The sequence below is a fragment of the Natator depressus genome, chromosome 7, assembly GCF_965152275.1.
Source record: "Natator depressus isolate rNatDep1 chromosome 7, rNatDep2.hap1, whole genome shotgun sequence".
Taxonomy (NCBI): Eukaryota; Metazoa; Chordata; order Testudines; family Cheloniidae; genus Natator; species Natator depressus.
Window position 1 is genome coordinate 104,834,196 of NC_134240.1, and position 23,714 is coordinate 104,857,909.

At 38.5% G+C, this 23,714-nt stretch overlaps 1 protein-coding gene across 1 annotated transcript in view; it reads right to left on the reverse strand.

Moving 5' to 3' along the window:
- Positions 1-11,416: 11,416 nt before the first annotated feature.
- LOC141991353 (scavenger receptor cysteine-rich domain-containing protein DMBT1-like) overlaps positions 11,417-23,714 on the reverse strand; it is a 69,503-nt gene continuing 57,205 nt past the window's right edge. The window contains exons 10-16 of the mRNA XM_074959650.1: positions 22,515-22,536; positions 19,789-19,939; positions 19,268-19,479; positions 17,737-17,909; positions 16,635-17,023; positions 13,696-13,967; positions 11,417-11,598 (exon numbers count right to left, since the gene is read on the reverse strand). Of these exons, the coding sequence (XP_074815751.1) occupies positions 11,417-11,598; positions 13,696-13,967; positions 16,635-17,023; positions 17,737-17,909; positions 19,268-19,479; positions 19,789-19,939; positions 22,515-22,536 (1,401 nt within the window). The remainder of the gene's footprint in view (positions 11,599-13,695; positions 13,968-16,634; positions 17,024-17,736; positions 17,910-19,267; positions 19,480-19,788; positions 19,940-22,514; positions 22,537-23,714) is intronic.

Consider the following 23,714-nt stretch of genomic DNA (forward strand, 5'->3'; position numbering starts at 1 on the left):
GAGACAGACAGAAGAGTGCATCAGAATATGCTGCACATAAAGAGGGCCATATTACAACTGTTACATACATACATATAAACCTAAGTTTCAGTTCATACGCAGTCAACACACAAAAGACCATAAGTGTTGCTATGGCCCAGCTGCCTTAAGCCATTCTGGTGATTCAAAGCTTGCTGGTGAATCTGGCCCACAGTATTTTAAATAAAGTAACATTAAACTTTATTCATTAGAATAATATAGCATTATGGAAACATAAAGCCAAATAACATCTTACAAGTTTATTATAGATAGTGTGGGGAGAAAGTAGTAGAACAGTAATATAAAAATCTAAGGAGATTATGTGTACATAGCCATAAATGATTAATACACTTGTTAAAGAAAAACGTTAGTGAGGTATGTACATTTACATGAAAATTTAAGTACTGTTAAAAACATTACTCATTTTCTAAAAGTTTACAGCATATGTCCATGTGCCACAGCAACATAAATACATTATCGTTCTGCAGGAAACCAAACAGAAGTAAAGTCAGTAGAGAAAATTAACATCTTCTAATAAGTAAATGAAAAATCAAATAATGGGAACTTTTCATCGGGAAGGAGGTAGCTCGGTTTGGAAGGTATTAGATTAAAAGGTTGAATACCATTTTCTATGCAAGATAGAAGCAAAATGGAATTTTGTAAATCCTCATAGATATAATGGATAGATGAATAGGTTAACTAGATTGGAAGGGTATCTCAGATAGATTTAATACTGTAAATTAGATCAAACAAGAGACCAAATCTTAATGTTTTACTTGATTTTTACTCAGACCTTACTCTGGAATTGATGTCAAAACTTCCACTGAATATATAAATGAGTAAGGAAGGACATAATGATTTGGCCTAATCAGAATAAATAGATAAGCAAGTAAAAGTACAATTTCATGACGTGATAACTCTAATCACTTCTGAATAGATGTGCGCAAAAGCTTAAATCAATCAGCCTTTTGACTTGTATCAGTGTTACACCGCTCTCATTTGACTCCAAGATTTGGAGTATGGTTTCATTTAGCAATTCAAATGGACAATGTAGCCATTAGGGCCCTTAGCTGAAGCTGGGCAAATTTAAGCAACCCGTTATTTGATAAAGCCCTCAGTGTAGTAAGTGGGTTACACCCTTTCTTCCTCAAGCTGCCATTCACTTCAGAAAATTGGTTAGATCATTTTGTTGGGAAATTCACAGCACCTACAGTATATGTGTAGTGTATTCATGTAGCAACATGCAGCACATTAGATACTGTCAATCTGTGACCAAGGAAAGCAATACAGTATAAAATGGAAATTGATACAAGTTGTATGGTAGTCAGTGTCAAAAACAAGCAGTTGTGATGTTAAAGATCAGACACAGAAGACTATAAAATGCAGGACAGTAAGCAACATCTGTTGTTCATATTTAGTTTGTAGCATGATTTATGTCAAATTCTCTATCATATTTTGGAGGAGAGAGAGAGAGAGAGGTTCTAGGTTAAGGTAGACAGTAGTAAAGTAAGGTATCTTTCATTACCACTGCATGACTGCAATGGCCAGAAGGGGTGGAAACATCTCCTTTATTCTGCATTTACCTCTCCCCTTTCCCTGCCTGCTCTATCCTCAACTTTGACTAAGGGGATTTACACAACAGTTATACTAGCAATGAATACCACCATTGTACAAATTACACTTCCGTTTCACCAAAATCATTAACCACCCTTTACACAACAAATGAACTGGGTCCAAAACATTTACGTAACATCTGAGACACGAGGCGGGTGAGATAATATCTTTTATTGGACCAACTTCTGTTGGCAAGAGAGAAATTTTCAAGCCACACAGAGCTCTTCTTAGGTTAGTCCAATAAAAGATATTACCTCACCCACCTTGTCTCTCTAATATCCTGGGACTGACACAATTACCACTACACATAATGTAACATCTGTTCATAAAGCACATTGAAAAAGAAAAGCATTATACAAGCACTAAACAACAACCATGTCATTAGTTGCAAAGACCAAAACCACAAGACCTGATTCTCCTCAAAAGGACACCAATGTTTAATCAGAAATAATTGCTCTGAAGTTAATGTAGTGACAATGGTGTAAAGTTAGAATCAGGCCCATAGTTTTACTGAACTAAAGAGTTCCAGGAATTTAGGTAATAGTTTTTCTCAGCAGTATAGGCTGCCAACTTTTCTACCTGAATAGCTCTCTGAAAACTTGTCTTCATCCTTTTATAGGTAAGGGGAAAAAATGGGAGAAATCAGAACATTTTAGACACAATACCTGAATATAAAAGCAACAGCCAAATGAAAGTCACAGAGTCATACATTTTGACTGGGTTTAGCGGTGCAAGAAAAGCAATGAACTTCAAGATACACTTTGCTTGAAAATATATAGAGGCAGCCCCTGAAATCTGATCTTTCCTCTATCAAATTAGTTAAAAGGAAGTGTTACATGGGTCACCTTTAAAAAAAGCTTTTGCTGCCAAGCTGTTCCGGTAAACCATGATAACAATATAGGTGTCCTTAATGCTGCTTTTATTTCTTATCATTTATTTCAGTTACTTCCTCCAGAAAAAGCTATCTTTAAGAAATTCCACATCATTTTTATGCTACTCTCTTTTTTAAAAAAATTTTAGGGGCAGGTAGATTCTGGAGAAGAAGTGTAAGTTGCAGGACTCAGTCACCAGCCTGAAGAAAAATAATCAGCTACTCTCAGATCAGTTCATAACCTTTGCCTCAGGGCTTTGGTGGTTGTCCAACACCCACCCACACAAAAGGAAACAAAGTAATAGTCCTATTCCCAACACAAATTGTGGCGGCTCTGCCCTAACAGCTCAGCAGTCAGGGCCTCTTGCAGTCTTCTGCTGCTGTTATAGAAAAGTATTTTTGCAGTCCAGACTTGATGACCACAATGGTTCCTTATGGCCTTGGAATCTGTATCTCCCAAGCTAGTAATATCACGCCATCACCGGACACTGCTCAGCTGGGTTGGATGATTCCCAGCACATGCCTGTGAGGCTTCTCTTCCGAACATGATTGGCTGCTCCCCAGCCCCTTAAAGAGGCAGACCACCCTGTCACAAGAACCCCCCTTTCACAGAGACCAGACAGTACCTGCATACCAACACGTATCATGAACCACCAGGCTGCACTGGCTGTTCAGAGTACCTGTTAGTATGCAGATACTGCAGCATGCTCAATTGAAGCTGTGCTTTGAAAATATAAAATTGATACATACTCTGGAAAGATCAAGCTCTAGGTACATCAAGTAGAGCACTGGAAATTAGAAGAAACTTGACAATTTTGGACTTAATCTCTCTGTGCCTCAGTTGCCCAGCTATAACGTGGGATTAATTATGCCATTTAATCATACAACTTCATTTTTATTTCTGAAATACTCACCTGCTAGAGAGCACACAATAGAAACACCCAAGTAAATGAATAGCTTTGTATGGCATGTATTAAAAAGGACCTGAGGCCACATGTTGAATGAGAATGATTCAAAAAATATTGAATAACTGTTCATTAACGGAATGAGGGGAAATAGCATATGGTCATCTAATTAAAGACTGCATCATAATGCACATGCACAAAAAAGGCTGAATTTGTGTTCCCCAGGCAACCTCACTTATGGTATTTCCTAATTTTTGAGTGCTTGACTTGACAACCTTAATAAGGTTCTTTTAATGCAAGCTTATTTAATTTTAAAATATCAGATTTTATCTTTCTGTCTCAAAACTATTCCCACAACTTTATTTTGATTATTAAATATACATTTATAATATCCATCACTGTAGTGTCCTGACCATATTTTAGTTCTTCTGCTCACCAAACCCAAGCACTTGATGTACACTTGAATATTCTACTTCTTAAAGATTTAAGTAGCTGCCATTTGCAGAACTCTGCTGATGAGTTTGTTTGTAATTAACAGTGCATTCTCTTAACTGAATCTGACACATACAGTCCTGTTATGCTGTAACATAACTGGGGAGGGGGAATTACATAAGTACTGTAGGTTTAGTTGCAAAATTAGACATACAGCAGAGATTGCTGAAAATTGCAAACAAAATGCTTGTGGAAAGAAATCCATGGTAAAACTGTTTTCACTGTGCCTCACATTACCAACAAAGGTTGCTCAAGGAATTTGGCTGTGGTAGGCAACACTTCAGTGTGATACCACCCCACCTCACTCAAATTCGGCCTCGTCACCCTTCCATCATGACAGCGGCCAGGCCAAATCTGAGTATATGTTGTTGCAACCTGACATGTGGGTTCACAATGCTGCTCGGGTTTGGTCCAGTCCCATCCTCCCCCCCACCAAGTTAAAATCCACTACTCTAGTTAGCTGCCTGGAAAGCTGTCACCAAGTCAGCTGCCTCGCTTGCCTATAGCTAAAGCAGCCTTGGATTTCCAAACTCTGTCCTGCTTTCCATACTCACCACTCCTATTGCCTCAAATGTGAGTTGCCCATGTGGATAACTGCCAGCCTAGACATTTGCTAGATTATCCAGAGGGTGCTGGAGAGAGATGGATAAATTTTTGTCCCCTGTGAACAAGTTACTCCAGAGCATGACAATCAATCTTTAAAAATGATCTTCCCTACATTCTTTACTTCTTTCTGTTGCATAAGTGTTCATTACTAAATAATTTAGGTTTGGGGAAGATTAGAGTAAAACACTGAAATCCGTACAGGAGTGATGGATCATTCTTTGACCATTGTTTTGACTGTAATTATTGATTGAGAGCTCAGACTAAACATTTTGGGACAGGAAATGTCTTTTTTGTTCTGTTTCAGAGTAGCAGCCGTGTTCGTCTGTATTCGCAAAAAGAAAAGGAGGACTTGTGGCACCTTAGAAACTAACCAATTTATTTGAGCATAAGCTTTCGTGAGCTACAGCTCACTTCATCGGATGCATTGTTCTGTGTTTCTACAGCATCTAGAACAATTAGGCCCTAGTCCAGGACTAGGGCTCCTAGGCACTATGGTAGTACAAATAATTTTTGGTTGTCATTCTCATATGTTTTGATTGCATTGCTGGGCTGTTTTCTGATGTGGTTATCTTGACAATGCTTTGGCCTTTGTAAATAAACAGATGATTTTAGTGGGACCTAGTTTTCTGAACAACTCATCAGTGCAAGTGAAAGGCTCACAATCTGGCCCCACATGGTAGAGTGGAGGGGGATACATTCACTTTCCCCTGGTAGTATCTTTCCTCTTAGGCATGGAATCCATTTGACCAACCAACTTATCATAAATTTATTGGGCACTGTGCTCTATAGCTCTGCAAATGTATGTGTTTTGATATCTTTGAAATGGAACTTACTGTAATTGAACAAAATGTTAAACTACAGATCAAACAAACTGGAAATCAGTGGGCATGAAAACCTGCCTGTTAATTGCTGGGATAATATTTTGCTTATTTGTTATCAGCAGTGCCAAGTATATGTTTAGCTTAGGAAACAAAGAAGGTGTTTGTTTTCTCCCCCTTTTCCAGCTCTCAAATGGCAAATACTTCAGATCACCTCTCGGCTCTTGATGTACCCTCTGAATCCCCTTGACATGCATTTTAACAGTTTTAATGAGAAGAGTCATCATTATGAACCTGGCACAGATCTAACATGCACCCAGATTTGATTTGAAGAGGGGGAAGAAGTGATCTACACACACTGCTTGAATTCCACTCTCTGTGAACATTATGACAGAAACCCCTGACAGCACTGCCTATCACAATCCATTTCTTCATCAGTTCTCAGCAGGAATAGTTTGCTCCATTATACCAGCATACAGCTGTATTTCCTCCTTCATCACTGCATTCCAAGTCAGATTCATAAATACTCATTGGCCCCAATGTGCAGAGCTGGTGCTAGGCATAAGCAGACTAAACAATTGCTCTGGGCTCTGAGCAGCTCAGGGGTCCACCCCATTTGCTTTTTATTATAAGAACTTGCCTACTTTAGTTTTGGGAGGCCAAACATGTTCCTGCTTAGGGTCCCCAATGGCTAGCACTGGCTCTGCCAATGTGCCAACTCAGCTGGTTCAGGGGGCCTCTGCACCACTTTCATAGGAGTCCTCTGTGACACTGCAAAGGGGTCACTCCACTGTGTCAGCAACTTCTGTCAGGCCTGGCATACTCACTCTGCCTCCACACTGGTGTGATGATATTTATTTAAAAGGTGACATGCACTATATGGTTTGAAATCTAACAACACACTTCTCATTAATATTACCGTGAAATGTTTGTAACAACACTGTAGGTGCAATTATAGATACTCTCTGATATTATGTCTTGGAGACTGAGAAAGGAGCCAAAACAGGGTTTTTCCATTGTGAAAGTCTATACTCTCATGTTCACCCTTTTACAAGACTATGATTCATTTTGTACGAAGTGTGTCTTGTGAGGTATCTTTTGAAAACTCAGTCTGCTGAACATTACTGTCCTCGTACAGCAGAACCTCAGAATTATGAACACAGAGTTACGAACTGACCAGTCAACCACATACCTTATTTGGAACTGGAAGTATGCAAACAGGCAGTAGCAGAGACCAAAAAAAAAAGAAGCAAATACAGTATAGTAGTATGTTAAACTACTAAAAAAAGGGCAAGCAGCATTTTTCTTCTGCATAGTAAAGTTTCAAAGCTGTATTAAGTCAATGTTCAGTTGTAAACTTCTGCAAGAACAACAATATAGTTTTGTACAGAGTTACAAACATTTCAGAGTTATGAACAACCTCCATTCCGGAGGTGTTCATAACTCTGAGGTTCTACTGTAAAATAAGTGTGATAACACTGTATGTAAAGTTATAAGATTCTACTGTATAGCATTACTAAGTTTAGAAAAGCAGGCACAGACCAGCTCCTCAGAAACAATAGGCAAATTGATGCCTCAGTCAGAACATAATCAGATGAGCCATCACCTAGTTAAGTGTCCATTCTTTGGCAGGAAGAATTCTTTGGCAGGTGTGAGCAAGACATTTACATATTGGCAAAGACACAGAGAGGGTTTCCCGTCCTACAAACCTGCAGTCACTTGAACCCCAGCTGAAAATAATTCTCAAGGAAGGGAGAGAGGTATAGGAATAGAAAACAACACATACCTCTCCTCTTCTTCTTCCTTCTGCTCAAGCCAACAAAAACATCTGTTCTTTCAGGTGGCCCACCTTGATTATCATACACATTGTAAGGAGAGTGATCACTTTAGATAAGCTATTACCAACAGGAGAGTGGGTTTGTTTTGTGGGGGGTGGGGGGGAGGGAGAAAACCTGGATTTGTGCTGGAAATGACCCACCTTGATTATCATACACATTGTAAGGAGAGTGATCATTTTACATAAGCTATTACCAGCAGGAGAGTGGGGTGGGGGGAGAGAAAACCTTTGGTAGTGATAATCACCCATTTTTTCATGGTTTGTGTGAATAAAAACGTCTTCTGTATTTTCCACAGTATGCATCCGATGAAGTGAGCTGTAGCTCACGAAAGCTTATGCTCAAATAAATTGGTTAGTCTCTAAGGTGCCACAAGTCCTCCTTTTCTTTTTGCGAATACAGACTAACATGGCTGTTACTCTGAAACCAATGGAAGTTAGGCACTTTTGGAAGTTTGGTGCTTTTGTAAATCCAAGTAGGCACCAATCTGCATCCTAAAGTACCCAATAACCTTTACAAATCTGAAATTAAGTTATTTTTGAAAATGAGATTTAGGCATTTTTGAAATTATTATCCTGAGATGAAATAATTCTAAGTAAGAACTGTTCACAGCTCCTGCTCATTAGGTCACAGCAGCTACTGATTATACAAATCATTATAATCATCAGTGTAGTCTTATGTGTATCTCACTAGAAAAACTTATTAGCAGACACCCAGCAGAGAGTGACCCACATCCTTCGAAGCACTCATGACCACAGCAGAACAAATAATGGGGGAAAGTATGTCTAATAATTCACTATTAAAATAACAAGAAATTTGTACAATGACAAATGTTCTCCAATCAGCTCAGTTCATGACAAAGGTTTCTACGTGTCCCCTTCAATCAATAACGCAAACAAAATACGGATGTGGATGAACAATGCTGTGGAATAATTAATCCAAAAAAGGAAAGCAAGAGGCAAGCATTGCAGGAGCCAGGAACGTAGGAGAACTAGAAAAGTTATAGAACACAGATAATCTTATCAAAATGAAAGATAAGCCAAAGATAAGCATGAATGGAGAAAAGACAGACTGAGATAAAGAGAGTCCTTCTCAAGGAGACTGTGAGGCATGAGTAATTTAAAATGCAGGAGAAAGAAGTGAACCCAAACTGAAACAAATCTCAAAAGAAAAAGTATGAAATAATTACCAACATTTTCTGGAAAAGGAAATAGAAAAATTAAGAGCATGATTGTGCCAGCACAAGTGTTTGGTGCAGTTCAGTTGCTCCAATTCACTAATAAGGCTTCATCCTTAGATCTTCTCTGGGAGGGAATTGGCAGCAGATAGAGAAGCATCACTAGTAAGTATATGTGTATTTTAAATGTATCTAAGGTACAATAACCAAGTGCTGAGAGCCAACATCTGTCCCAGCACTCTGGTCACTTAAGCTCCGATTAATTCCCCCCAGAGAAGACTCGATGGAGGAATACAGTACTTCATTCCCTAATGGGGCTGGGGATGCTAAGGAGCTAATTGACCTATCAGCTGGGAGGAGGAGTTAAATAGTACCGGGGGTAAGTGCTAGCAGAGCCGAGGGAAAAGGGATTTCAGGAGGGTGAGATCTCCCTGGAGAAATGGCTGACATCCGAAAAATGCTGTAGACAGAGCTGCTGCACAGGATTGATACAACGGGTAATGTTAACAAATCACATTGAGGTGTAAACAGGCTAGAGGCATACAAGATTGCAAGGATCGCGGGACAGGAGTAGAGCTTCCCCAGTTACAGGTATGTAGATGAATCCTATTACTGCAGTACCTGGGCACCTCACAGTCTTCCAAGTATTAATACTCAACCCTGTGAAGTACTATTATCTTCTTTCTTCAGTCCAGGGTTTCTCAAACCTTATCATCATGAAGACTATCTACAGGGCCACTTCCTTTCCCATTTGCTATGATGCAGACCAGATCACTGCCCCATCTATTAATACATAACTTTCCTGTGGCAACTAAAGCAATTGCTCATATGAAAAAGTAATATTAGGACAGTAATGTATTTTCAGAATAGCCAGCACCATATGGCTAGCCAGATCTACATGACTGCCAACAAAAGCTATATAGAGTAGTGTGAGACTCATTGACCGTTCCTCAGTCTTATTCCATTCTATTCCTATTTATTTTACCTAGTCCACAAAGTTTAAGAGATCTTTTCTCCCACCAATAACACACGGTCCATTTCACACACACAGTTTTCTCAGAACAACTCCCTCTCCCGCTCCCCCGATCACTATGAAGTATCGTTCCTGATAAAGGAAGTTCAAACCAGTTAATTTAGGGGTAGGGGAGGGAATTTGAAAAACTGACATCAGCAGGAACCTTGGGTTTCATAGACAAAAGTCATCTGAAATGTTTGAAAATGTAACAATTGACCAGGAACAGACTCCATTCAGGTCCTTTTTACAATAATTTCTTTGCCCATATCAGAAAATCACTTAGAAAAATATACTAGCTAAAGGGCATAGTGGTTACATTCTGACATGTACTGCACTTTCTCTAATAAAATATACATATGACTCATTAGAGTCAATGAAAGTAAGGGAAAGAGCGTGTGCTTGGACCTACAGGAAAAAATTGCAAAAATGCAGGGGACATTTAAAGTGCATCTAGAATCCATCTGCATGGTATGTGTTCTCAGGCCAGCTACTCTACACAGAAATAACTTTAATAAAATACTGGATCAGAAAATCTCTTCAGCACTGGGCATGCCATGAAGCTGGAAAGCTGCTGGATCTCCCTAGCTGATGATTCTCTTGGTGTGGATCTAGTCCCCAACTGCGTAGAGCTGGTACAGCCAGCTCCTATGCTAGTGTCCCTGTGACCCTTGCATTTGGTGACATAGAGGGGGTGGGGGTAGGCATGGCCAGAGCACCAATATGGTCCCGTAATCCTTGGCTGGTGGATGGCTCTTTGGGGGCCATAATCAGCTGGCATCATTAGGGAGAGCCCCAGGACCCAGGGAGCTGCAACTGGCTCCTTTGCAGTCTCCTCTGTTCCCCACTGCAATCTTGACATTTTCCAGGTTTAAAAAAAAACACTAAGATGACAGAAAAATTTCTGAGTCAAATATAAGTGACCGATTCCATTTAAATATCTGGCTTCTTAAAACCAGTTTCTCTATAATATTATGTTCTGTTTAAAGGCAGAGACAAATCTCATTTTCTTATAAAAAGCCTAAATAAATACACTTATTGATTTGGAAATGGAAAAAAACAACACAAATTGGTTCTTGCCAAAGTTTCTTTATCACAAACCATATTATTCATATTGCAAAGCAGTAATTTGGAGATGCAGAGACATTATATTTGCAAGTACACAAATAGAAATATTGCTTTGTAAACACTTTTCTGATTTTAAATTGCTGTGTTTATATATGAGATTTTTTTAGACTGGAAATCATCCCATCCTACAAATTTGCACAATCTGTTACATTTGATTCCTCACCATAATTTCCATGTCAGACTCTTTGAGATGTTAGAAACACTGGTCTTGAAAGGAAGTGAGAGGAGGATTATGAGGGAGAAAACTTGCATTAGAATCTAAATATCTTGATCAGAAGTGACTGAAATGTGCTAGGCAGGTGTAAAAGGTAAACATAAAAATAATGTCAAACTGCCCTTTATTATATATAAAGTTATCAAAACAAAGTACTCTCTGTCTATCTTAAGTACCTGTATGGCCCCGTTCCCTGTAGTATCTGCCCATCTCACAATCTTATATGTATTTCTCCACACAACAACCCTGTGAGGCAGGAAAGTGCTCTTATCTCCATTTTACAGATGGGTAACTGAAGCCCAGAGAGACTGTGTCTCACACCCATGATCACACAGGATGTTTGTGGTGAAACAGGAATTGAACCCAGTTTTTGGTCTATCTAGACTAGAGATAGTCCTGAGCTGCAAAGTCTGGTTCTAGATTGTGGGGAAGGGAGCTGGTGGGCCGGATATGGGGCTGGGATTCAAGTCCATGGAACTGGCAGCAAGTTAGAGAGTTGGGATCTGGATTCAAACTTCTCCTAGATTCTCATGTTATTTGGAGGTGGGGTTTTAACCTCAGGCCCATCTCTAGCCTGAATTTACCAGAACTCAGAGTGTAGCCTCATTACAGTAACATTTTCATACTTTTTCTTTAAAGCATGATTTGTCGTATAAAAGTTATTGAGTGCAAATGCTAGAAACTGAATCATTACATAAATGCTCTGATGCTGGTGTCTTTAGCGTCTCACATTATCTGGTACGGAATCGGTCTCCTCAGTTTACTTTTCAAAAGAAACCCAACAAGAGTGAAAATAACAGCTGCAAGCACCACACCCGTAACAATAAATGGAGCCTGGGAATGACCAGCAGTAGCAGTAAGTGAACCACGGGAATCCACGTCTTCCTGATGTTCAGAATAGTCCAGCTCTGTGAATTGAGAGAGAGAGTTTTGGTTTCAGTTCGTTCTCTGCTCTAGTTATTGCCAAAGATACCAAGACAAACAGAACTTGAATTGTAAAGTTACATTCTAGATCAGGTCAAGAAATAAATCAATTTCACTCTGTTTTATAGAAGACATTTTAGACACAACAATCCATCTTTATATTAGTAAAGACTATTTCATGAACTGAACCGCCAGCAGGGATGTTTTAGGTTCAACATTAAGAAAACATCATAACTAGCACAAGAGCTAGGGAATGGAATCTTTTTCAAGGAAGGTTGAGGTTTCACGTTACTGGAGATAGTCAAGGTGAGCCATGACAACCACAGTGCTTGAAGAGTTTGAGGATAATTAAATCAATGAAGCTATAATAAGGAGATGGACTGCATCTCATCTTTCTTCCTGAAGAATTGATTCAATTAGAATTTCTGAGCTGGGCAGATTAAAATGATGGGTTTGAAATGTGTTAAGTAAGGAACAAATTTGTAGATGCTCTTAGTCAATAAACAAGTCCCTGATATTTATAAGGGAGTTTTTGCTAAACCAGTAAAAGCATGCTGCGCTGTTAGAAATCAGAACTAAGATTTTGTAAAACGAAATGAAAAGTGATTTACGGAACCTTATTGTGACACTGAGCCAGAGAGAGTTAAGCAGCAAGCAGGCCAAGTGACCCAAAATCAACCTTTAAGGTCATATTAGAAAAGTATTGAAATGGTAAACAGAACCATTCCTTGTAGATAGTTAACAAAGCCATGTTAAATAGGCCAGACTTCTTAAAATGTAAACCTGTATTGTTAGAGAATTAGAAGCAGATACTAATTGTATTTGTCTGTGTTTACCTATATCTTATTAGAAGTTTAACAATGTGATCTAATTAGCTTGTAAATGTTAAACTTCGGATCCTATCTGTAATGTTTCATTATATAGTCAATTGATTCAGAGATCAAAAGGGGATATTAACATTTAAATGAAACTTGTGGTATAATAATATTGTCTTTATTTCTCTTTGATGTTTGTAGTAAACTACCTATGAACTGTTTCAGAGTAACAGCCGGGTTAGTCTGTATTCGCAAAAAGAATACAAAAGGCAGTTTCCACAGTATGCATCCGATGAAGTGAGCTGTAGCTCACGAAAGCTTATGCTCAAATAAATTGGTTAGTCTCTAAGGTGCCACAAGTACTCCTTTTCTTTTTACCTATGAACTGTTTGAATGGGCAATTGCCTTATGCTAATCAGTGCAACTAGTTTATCTGTGTATACATAAGAAATAAAAGTTTAGCTTCAAAGCAACAATATACACTGCCCATTCTTCATCTGGGATGGCCCTTGCTGTGATGTCTGCTGTCAAGATGCTGTCAACTTGCTAGCGAACATAAAAGAAGCTTTGGACCTGATCTTGTTTTATCTCAGATATGCTTAAACTTTGTAAGGAGAAGTTCAACTCACCAGACTGAGGTCTCCAGGTGTACCCTGGACTATCCCTGAAAATTCTCAGAAGAATTTGAACAAACTCTACACATGGACTGCCTATTGGACTAAAACCTATTGAACTGATTCTAGAAGTATTTTCACAAATCACCATCTCTATTATGAAATTGACCTAAGAACTTTACTCATATCTGTATGTATAAACATCTTTAACCACAGTAACTTTCTTTTCTTTTTAATTAATCTTAGTTTAGTTAATAAGAATTGGCTGTAAGCATTTATTTGGGTCAGATCTGAAATATTCCTTGACATGGTAGGTAACAGTGTCCGATCTCTTGGGATTGGTAGAACTTTGCAGTCGAACTTTATGGTGAATAAGGTTTAAAGTAACTCTCACTGTATAGACTTGGTTCTCAGGGTGGGAGCCAAATGCTGGATTGCTTAAAAGAAACTGTATTTTAGCTTCTTGGTACGTAGTACAGAAGCTGTTTTGTTACTGGCTTGGTGAATCTAATTATAGGAATAAACCACCAGTTTGGGGGATTGTCTGCCCTATTCTTTGCAGTTTGCCCAGGCTGGTCATCGGAGGGGGCCACACTGAGAATGCTCATAGTCACACTTAACCTTCTCTTGTGTTTAGTGTATTTAAATTTACCAGCATTCCTGTTCTTAGTGCCATCTTTCCGAAGCTGAATAGGCCCAACAACAACATCCACCTCTTCTTGGTAAGAGCTGGTATCTCTCTTGGACCTGGTTATGCAGCCCTGGTAGCATCGGGAAGAATAATCATATACCCTGCACACCACCATTTTAAACTGCAGGTAAACTGATGAATATTGGTTAATAAACTTGAAGGCATTAAATTTGAACCGTATTGTGGAGCTGTAGGATGAATAGTATGTCCTGTAGGTAGGGTCTCTAACACATCTAAAATAAATAAATAAAATACAATTAGTCTTCATGCATCCACACAAAAATAAATCACTGGCATCCAGCATGCCCTATGTGCACAGATAAAAATTAAAAAATTTAAAATTCATTGACAACAGAAAGGGAGAGAAAAATATACAATTATAGTAAGAATAGAAAATGAAAGAGGTTAAAATAGTAGTAGTGACTTGTCTGAAAGCAAAATATAAATACTGATGTCTCTAAATCAACAAGGTATTTACGTACATGCCTAACTCTAAGAGTGTGAGTAGTTTTACTGAACTTGCATACTTAAAGTTAGACTTGTGCATAAGTCTTTGTAGGGTCGGGGCCCAGGACGGACAAGTTGCAAAGAGGTCCCCTGTAGGTGAAATGAGCCCAAGGCTGCTTATTTAGATCTCTAGGCTGCAATGTATATGACCCCTATAGAACAGCTGAAGCAAAGGGGGTTTATTTTTATTAAGGGGAAAATGAAACCAAGATTTAAGCTCTTAAGTGAGGCTGGCCAGAAAACAACCATTCTATTTCAGACACCGTTTTGAAATTTGTTTGTGTTCCAATGCAGATGAAAAATGAGATTTCAATTTTTTTCATGAAAAAACCATACATGAGAGAGTCTCAATGCAAAATAGCCAGGGCTGTTACACAGGAGATGGGAGACCCAGGGTCAAGTCCCTGCTCTGCATGAGCAGGGACTTGGCCCTGGGTCTCCCACAGCCCAGGCAAATACCCTAATCACTTGGCCTAGGTCTCTCTTTGTCTCACCGGAGAAACCCTTCCCAGTGACAGTTCTATCAGAAGTGATACATTGCCATGAAACTCTTCAGCTCTGAACATCTATATTTTGACAGGAACAATTTCAGTCCACATTTTTTCTACCAGCTCTACTCTGAAGGGTAGGCTCCATCTTTATACTAAATGGTTATACAGCACCCTAGCACAGTGGGGCCCCGATGTCTGACTGGGTTCTCTAGGTGCTACTGGATATGAATAATAAGGATGATAAATTCCTTCTTCCATTCTGTGCCATCTTATCCAACTCACTCCCACTCTTCTGATTTCTGCTTTGGATGCAAGAAGCAAGAAAGTTGCCATTTCCAATGACTCTAATCTCTACTAAATCAGCTGCAGAGGAACTTCACAGAACAAGATTCTAGTATGTTTCACTTTCCTGTCAGCCTTGACTCACCTGAGTAAGTGCCAAAGTTCCATGCCAGTGCATTCTGGTTCAATTTAACCACCACGAGAAAAAACTCAGCTGACCTGTTAACACACAGCTCTTATCTCAGAAGAAGCTGCATAGTTGTCATATCATCAATGTATTTTATACACATTTTAATAAACTCATTTGCATAAGAAAGATCACAAGGTATTAAACTTGTATAAACTGAGATTATTATAAGACTGCATATGTTACTATGTTGTTTTATATTCATGCCAACACTTCTGTCACCTATAGATGGTTAAGATATGTTTGAATGTAGATATGGAAAATTTATTTCCTTTTGGGTTTTAATTTAAATAAATATGAGGTTTAAAAGATTTGGCTGTTTCTTCATTGTATGATGTTATCAGCTCATTTCTTAAAAGGGCTGTTTTGAATATCTAATTTTCATCTCCTGCAATAGATAGGAGGTTTAAACTATCATGCAGGTGGCTTCTTTAAAACTTAACTTCTCTATGTTCTGCAGCTCTAATGCTACTGTGGCTGAATTATTTTGAAATTTCACTCTTATTCCCCATTATTTATATATAATTAGGATTGCACCAATAAATAGTCATATTCATTGACAATGGGACCTGCTCATGAAAGAGTTGTGCTTTCATATGCAGAAAGGTGTCGAGTCTAATAATGGAGAAGTCTACTGAAATTCTGGCAGGAAGGGTTTAGAACCATAGGGATTGCTATTCTGGAGGAGATCAGTGATTTTTATTTTCATACCAGATCTAAATCTAATTTGTTTTCTATAATTCTTTAATCTGACTTTTCCACAAGAAATGGTTTAAGCCAAGACAGATGAACAATTCTGGGTCATCCAAGTGACATTAAAATTCTTAAGTGTTACTTGCAAAACACCGAACACTCTTGAAAAGAAACTGAAAAGATGTTAAAAAGCAGGGAAAATACAGAAAAGCAGGAAAAATCAAACCTTAAACTTCAGTCATTTGAACCAAACATTGAATTACAGTAATTTGAAATAACATTTACAGTATGCTACCAAAAAAAACTAGGACTGCAAAAGAATTAATTTTTTTCTTTTAAAAAATGGAGCAGAATATTTTAAAAATACAGTTGAATTCTATAGACAAACTAATTGGGGCTGAAGTCAATCTTGATGTGGGCAGGTGAAAATCCACTGACATCAGCGGAGGTTGGGGTTACACCTGTTTACATAAGAACTGAATTTACCTCTTTAGTTACGACGTTACATTCTTGAATGGAATCACTGATGCAGAGTTGCATTATCTAAATGTCATTTCTATTGTTTCTATTGATTTCTCATTTTTTTCCAGGATTTGCCAAAAAAGTTTTTTTAAATACTTTGTTGGCAAGGAAAACTGAAATTACTTCACACTGTCCCCATTCAAATTATTGCATAAACAAAACAGATACAGTACTCCATGCACAGTTTCATTCTAAACTATTGCTGGGAAAGTCCTTACCCACTCTTCATAATGTCATAGGTTACTGTTGTAAAATCATTGGGATCAGGTGATGCAACACACGTGTCCAAAAACAACACCAGATTTGGGTCAGAGCTGTGAATTGAAGCTTGAAGGAATAAATTCTGGTTCAAGTCAACGTAGTATGGAGAATCATACACTGGCCATGAGAAGGATGGTGATTCATAAAATGAAATGTTCACGTCGTATCTGCCATACTGAGTTTCATTGACCTCAGTAACATCCTCAGCAACATACATTATTTCTATCCATCTATTCTGGAGCATTTTGCAGTTGATATGCAAATGAAGATCTTTTTGCCTTTTGATTATGTAACCAGAAGAGATTGCTTTGATCAAGTTGGAATAGATGATAGTGTTGTTGTTTCCCTGTTTGACACATTAAATACAAAATTATCTAATGTAGTCCACTTTTGCCTGACGTCACAATTACCATTATTCTTACTAAACTTTTGATGTCTCCATAGAATAACACGCATTTAAAGTGTTGTTTCAGTATTTTGAAAAGAAGTGTGACTTTGGTTATTTCTATTCACAACACATTTTAAAAACCTTTGCTGGCTGTATGATGCGGTGATTACATTGAGATGTGAAAAATATTTTCTTTGAACCCAAACACAGCCCAGTTAGTTTACATTCATGCAAAGCTTTGAACATGTAATGCACAAAGGTCTTGATTCAGCAAGGTACTTAGAGTTGTGTTTAATCTAAAGTACTGTAGAAGTGAATGCTTTAAATTGGTACCTTGCTGAACTGTGGCTTATGTTAAGTGCCAAGTATTATTAGTCTTCATGAACATCAGCTCATGCTAGAAAAAAGTCTATGAACATGGGTTGAGGTTGTTCACTTGTCTTCCCTGTCCCCCCAGTATTCCCCATAAAGTCAATCTACAATAAGTGATGTGTTCCCTGCAGGCAGGGGAAGGACAGGTGGGAGCGTTCGATGAATCTGAACCTGCAGCGATTGGTTCACTTGTAACTCCTGTGAACCACAGCAGGTTTCTGTTCATGACCCTTTTCAAAATAAATTCTGCAGTTTGCACAGACCTACTTACTCAGGTTGCTAAATATTCAACTTCATACCTCTCGTCTTGTGCCACAGCCATTGTATGGTATGTTGAATATAACGTAGTTTGGTGTAACAATTGGTTTACAATAAGGGTCATTCAAGCTGACATCCCATGCAGCGTAGCCTTGTGAGTGGAGATAGGCTCTGCTAACAACTGCATGCATGTATTCTGGCAAGCACAGAAGAGCTAGTGGGTGGATAAAACATACATTATTAGTGCATTCAGGCATACAATCATTAAATGTTGCAACCTATACAGATGTTGTTATCTACTCTGTGTGTAGATTGGGAGAGGGGAAGGGGTTCATAAGCCAAACCACATGATTTTACTATATTACGTCATAAATATTGAATGATGCACCAGCGGCCTGTGGGTTTCGGCTGTGGATTACTATTACTATGAAAATCTGCAAATTATAACTTTGCTTCCTGTGTCTCAGAGAGTCTCATCAATGAATCTCAGTTACCATAGTAGAAAAAATTCTGGAGTGAAGTAAAAGTCCTATTGAAGTTGCTTGGAATTTTGCTTGAGTAAAATTAAGAACAGTATTACCAGGGCCATTATTAAGCAAATAAAATGAAGCATTTCAGTACTTCTGGGAGAGAATGATCTAAAATGCAATGGGAGGTGAAGACAAAGGGAACAATAAAGTAAAGAGAAATTGGTGTTTGTTGACAGCAATTTATGGACCAGATTTGGTATCTTGAATTATACTGATCAGCCAATGGAACTAACCAGTTATGTTCTATTCAATACAATCAAGGGTTGCCGAATCAAGGGTTTGCATGTATGGCCTTACATGAGCCATATGGGGTTTGGAGATACATGTGCAGAGGCTGAATAACATCAAAGTGATAGTCATTCATTGGGGACTGGATCCTGTGGTCTTTACTTGGGCAAAATGCACATTGAAAAGAATAGGAGTCTTGCCTGAATGAGCGCTTAAGGATCAGGCTTTGTATGGCTGTGGAAGGTGTTCTAGTTCACTTGTGGGCACCTCTGTAGCTGAAGACGTGGACAAATTGCAGGGAACTCAAGGAAGAGCATCAAAAATGAAAAAGGAAGTGGAGGGAATGGTTCTAAATATAAATCATTCTAATACTAAACATGTACCAGCAAGGTGCTAAACAGGCATTGAGCTCAAATAAATAATAACTAATGAGTTGTGGAGAGGACATGAAATTCACTCATGCTTGCAATGAGAGTTTTGCCTACATCAGGATTAGGATCAAACCCATAAAGAACGAGCACTTAGGTAGTACAAAGGGCCACAAGTAAGAATAATGAGATGATATAAAGAAAAAGTAAATTGAGGCTGAATATCAGAGAAAATGTCTAATTAATTTTATAATAACTAACATTGAGTTTGTTTAAATATAAAACTGAAAGGAATAGGTCAATAATCCCAAAGTATGAAAGATGACAGTGAGTGCTTGCTATACTGAAGTGGTTCAACAACATTAATAAATAGTTATTTAGCAAATAAAGTCAGTAAATAGGCTTGTCTGCTGAAAAGCGAAGTTCTGTATTAAACATGAACTTACTAGTATTCTGATCTGCTGGAATGGTGTAGTAGTCAGCACGGAACCCTTTCTTTGTGACACTTGAGTCACTGTGAAATCGAACTGTCATCAAGTTTGAGGACGATGTATATGTAAGATAGGAACCAGAACAAATTTTCCCCAGTAAAGGAGAGGTATGGAGTGGCCCATCATATATCTCAATATAATCATACTGGCATCTACTACCTTCTGTCCTGGGGAATAAACATGAACATTTTGTAAACGATTTTGTGAACTCCTGTTTAACTAGTCACCACTAAATCTCACATTAAACCCTTCCGGCTGCAAAGTGTTTGTGACAGATTGTCTTCATTTTGCTTCTTATATGGTACCAACCAGGACTGAACAAATAACCACAAATAATACTATATTCATACAATTTTCATTTTAGGTTTACTGGTCATTTACAAGTGAGAAATGTCCTTGAAATGGAGAGGGTACCAATTTCAAAATTCCATGATTTTGAACCTATGAATTGACTGGGCAATTAGTGCCTTACTTACACTATATCTCTAAATGAAAGTGTTACGCGGTAATTGCTCACTGCTTCTATTTCCCACACACAGTCTGCGTTGTTTGGATAATTTTCAGGATAGAATGGGCTTTGAAATGTCCCAGATGAATACTGAAGGACACCACCACAAGTATATTTTGCTGCAGAATAAAATGTAAGAAAAGAAAATACATATGAGTCATTTATATATATTTTTGCATATATTTGTATAAGATTTATCAGTTGAAGCCAAAACCTGCTAAAGTTAAAGGAAAGCCTCCTATAACTTCAATGAGGTGCTCTATGATCAGTATCTAATCCTGAGAGCTGTGGATCCCACTCACAGTCTCATTTAATGCTCAGCGTCTCTCAAGATTAAGCCCTAAATGTATATAATTGAAGACAGAAAATATGGACCAAAGAAAATGTTCAGGGAAGAAAGATTATGCTTTTTTTCTCTGATAATGTTAAGTTCTTAATTCAGGTTGTAAGTAACTTTCTGAAGAAGCACCTGGTGCACTGGGAACAAAAATTACAGTCTGAATGAAAATAGCGACTACAGCCAACTTTGGAATGTAACAATTTTTACTTAATGCAGAGCTTTAATTGACAGAAGGCTTAAGAACATAAGAATGGCTATACTGGGTCAGACCAAAGGTCCATCTAGCCCAGTATCCTGTCTACCGACAGTGGCCAATGCCAGGTGCCCCCAGAGGGAATGAACGGAACAGGTAATCACCAAGTGATCCATTCCTTGTCGCCCATTCCCAGCTTCTGGAAAACAAAGGCTAGGGGCACCACCCCTGCCCTGCTTATACAAAAAGGGGGAAAACAACAAGGACAGTCATTATCTTCTTGAGCAACTCATAGAAAAAAATATTGGATTTTTATTTTTCCTCCTGTGAAGCACACAGAAACTGACTTTAAGTGCATGTATTTGTTGACTGGTAACTCTGTTTTATTTGGTCCAGCTATTGCCCCAATCCTGCAAACATTCATGTACATGCTTATTTCTACTGACATAAAGAATTTCATTGAAGCCATTGGGACCAGTCACATTAGCCAAGTTAAGCACATACATATGTGTTTGCATTATTGGGGCCTAAGTGTTTCCTTTAAAGTAAAAATACCTAAGTATAGTGTCGTACTGTACTACTCTGTCCCTATTTAGAAATGCTAGCTGCCAAAAGAAAGAAAAAGTTGATATTCAAAAAATGTATTGCCTTCAGCCTGAAGACAGCTTGCAAAAAGTACTAAGATTTATCACCATGCCGTACTTACTTTCCTGTCCAAGGAATCTGGTGCCATTAATATGTGGATATCTTGTGTATTATAATAAGTGAGTAGAGAAGAGTACAACATACAAATAAAGAAGTAAAATAATTATGAAATTACCTGTTGAAGGCAGCCATGTTGGAGTGGTGGTAGTAGGAACTATTAATACAAAAGAAGAACAATATTTAAATGGGCAACATCTTTAATAGAGACATATATAGGTTTTGAATAATGTGCCATATCCAAGAAAATGCCAATAAAATCAGAAAACTAAACTGATAGTATAACTGAATGCAGACCGAAGAGAGATAAAGAATGGATGAAAATTAGAAAGGGATAAGTAGGTCAGTAGATGGAGAGATGGGAAAAGAGATGGCAGGCGGGCTGGCTGGCAAATCATGATACTAAAGAATACAAAGCAGGCACACCCATTGTGCAAATAACACATAACTATATTTCTATCCAATTGTCTAATTCACAAAGCTGATAAAAAGCTAGTTGTCTGCATAGAATTACCGCAATGAAGAAGAGGAAGGAAACAACAGTTGGATATTAGGGAAAACTTTTTCACGAGAAGGGTGGTGAAGCACTGGAATGCGTTACCTAGGGACATAAGAACAGCCAAATGGGGTCAGACCAATGGTCCATTTAGCCCAGTATCCTGTCTTCTAAGAGTAGCCATTGTCAGATGCTTCAGAGGAAATGAACAAAACAGGGCAATTTCGAATGATTCATCCCTGTCCTCCAGTCCCAGCTTCTGACAGTTGAAGATTTAGGGGCACCTGGAGCATGGGGTTGTTCCTTGACCAATGGCTAATAGCCATTAATGAACCTATCCTTCATTAATTTATCCAATTTTTTTTAACCCAGTTATAGTTCTTGCCTTCACAACATTCTCTGGCAATGAGTTCCATAGGTTGACCGTGCATTGTATGAAGAAGTACTTCCTTCTGTTAGTTTTAAACCTGCTGCCTATTAATTTCATTGGGTGACCCCTGGTTCTTGTATTATGTGAAGGGGTAACTAACACTTCCCTATTCACTTCCTCCATATCGTTCATGACTGCATAGACACCGATCCTATCCTCCCTTGCTCGCCCCCTTTCTAAGCTGAACTGTCCCAGTCTTTTTAATCTCTCCTCATATGGAAGCTGACCGACATAGGTGCTGGAACGAGGGGGGCTGCCGCACTCCCTGGCTTGAAATGATTTCCGTGATATATGGGGTTTACAGTTTGGTTCAATGGCTCTCAGACCCCCACTATAAAAATTGTATACTCCTGCTGATCGATACCCCTGATCATTATTGTTGCCCTTCTCCATAAGGTAGCATAGTTATCACTAAGGGCCACATTTCCGAAACATAGGTTCTCCTTGTCCGTATGTAAGCCGTCACTTCTGCCTGCACAAACAGTCCAGTGTGCCAAGAATGTAGCAAATGTGATAGGCAAGCATTTACCTGCATGTATGCAATGAGAGGTTGGGCTAGTGTAGACTGAAGGCCAACAATGTCCGAGGCACTTTCAACACAGTGTTTTGACTGATAGCCAAAAGGATATATTACTAATACAGTCTAACTTTCCCTCTCCAGACTGGAGGAGCACAGCCGCTGCCTTTATGTTTTTATTAAAATCTATGCGCAACAGCCATCTGTATCTACTTTACTGGGAAGAATTTGTGCTGGTGGCTGTCACACATTTATAACCTATTCAAACACAATGACTGTTCTGTTTTCAAGCAATGGCAATTACCAAAATACAGGATGTCATGCTTCTTGTTACTCTTTTCAACGCGGTAAGAACAATTACTGGTAAATTTGTCTCAGATACTCTGGTTAACATAGAGAATATATATTTTATGAAGTTGGTGGGATGAACCAATTATTTAGGGTTGCCATTCTTTCTGTTATCCATTTTTATTTGTTCTTTGCCAGTAGACAGTATAAGGAATTTCAATTAAATGGGCAAGTTTTATAATAATGCATAAATGGTTAACGAATAATGAGGGGATTTGTATGTTCCAAATGTAAACAGAGTATGAAATTACCCATAAAAATATGGGGCCAGACCCTCAGATAATGGGGGGAGGGATAGCTCAGTGGTTGGAGCATTGGCCTGCTAAACTCAGGGTTGTGAGTTCATTCCTTGAGAGGGCCATTTAGGGATCTGAGGCAAAAATTGGCAAAAATTTCCTCACTTTTACGTTTCGGGCCTGTTGAATGTGCATCTTCTTAGACAGCATTTTTTTTCACTTAGTTTCTACTGTAAATTGCGCGCCTGACACGAGAGACTTGACCAATAAGAAGCAAGCAGTTACCCTGATGGCACTCAAAAGCTAACGTTTGGAATCATGTGAACATCTTCCCAGTGACAAGAAGTTACAACTGAAAACTGAAGGGGAGCATTTTGTTTCTAGAGAATGTAAAATATATTTAATCCAAGTGATAAATCTGATTTTTTTGTTATTATTACAGTTAAACCTAGCCTAATTTACCCAGTTGTACTGAATGCTTCAGCCACTTTCTTACCAGTACACTGTACTGGCACGTACCGGCTTACTTTCACCTCTGACTGGACAATGCAGAAAACATGTTTTGGGGGGAAATCTGGGACTGGGAGTGCATTGGAGTCACCCTGGAAGTAGTTATCAAGGCTTCTGGAAGC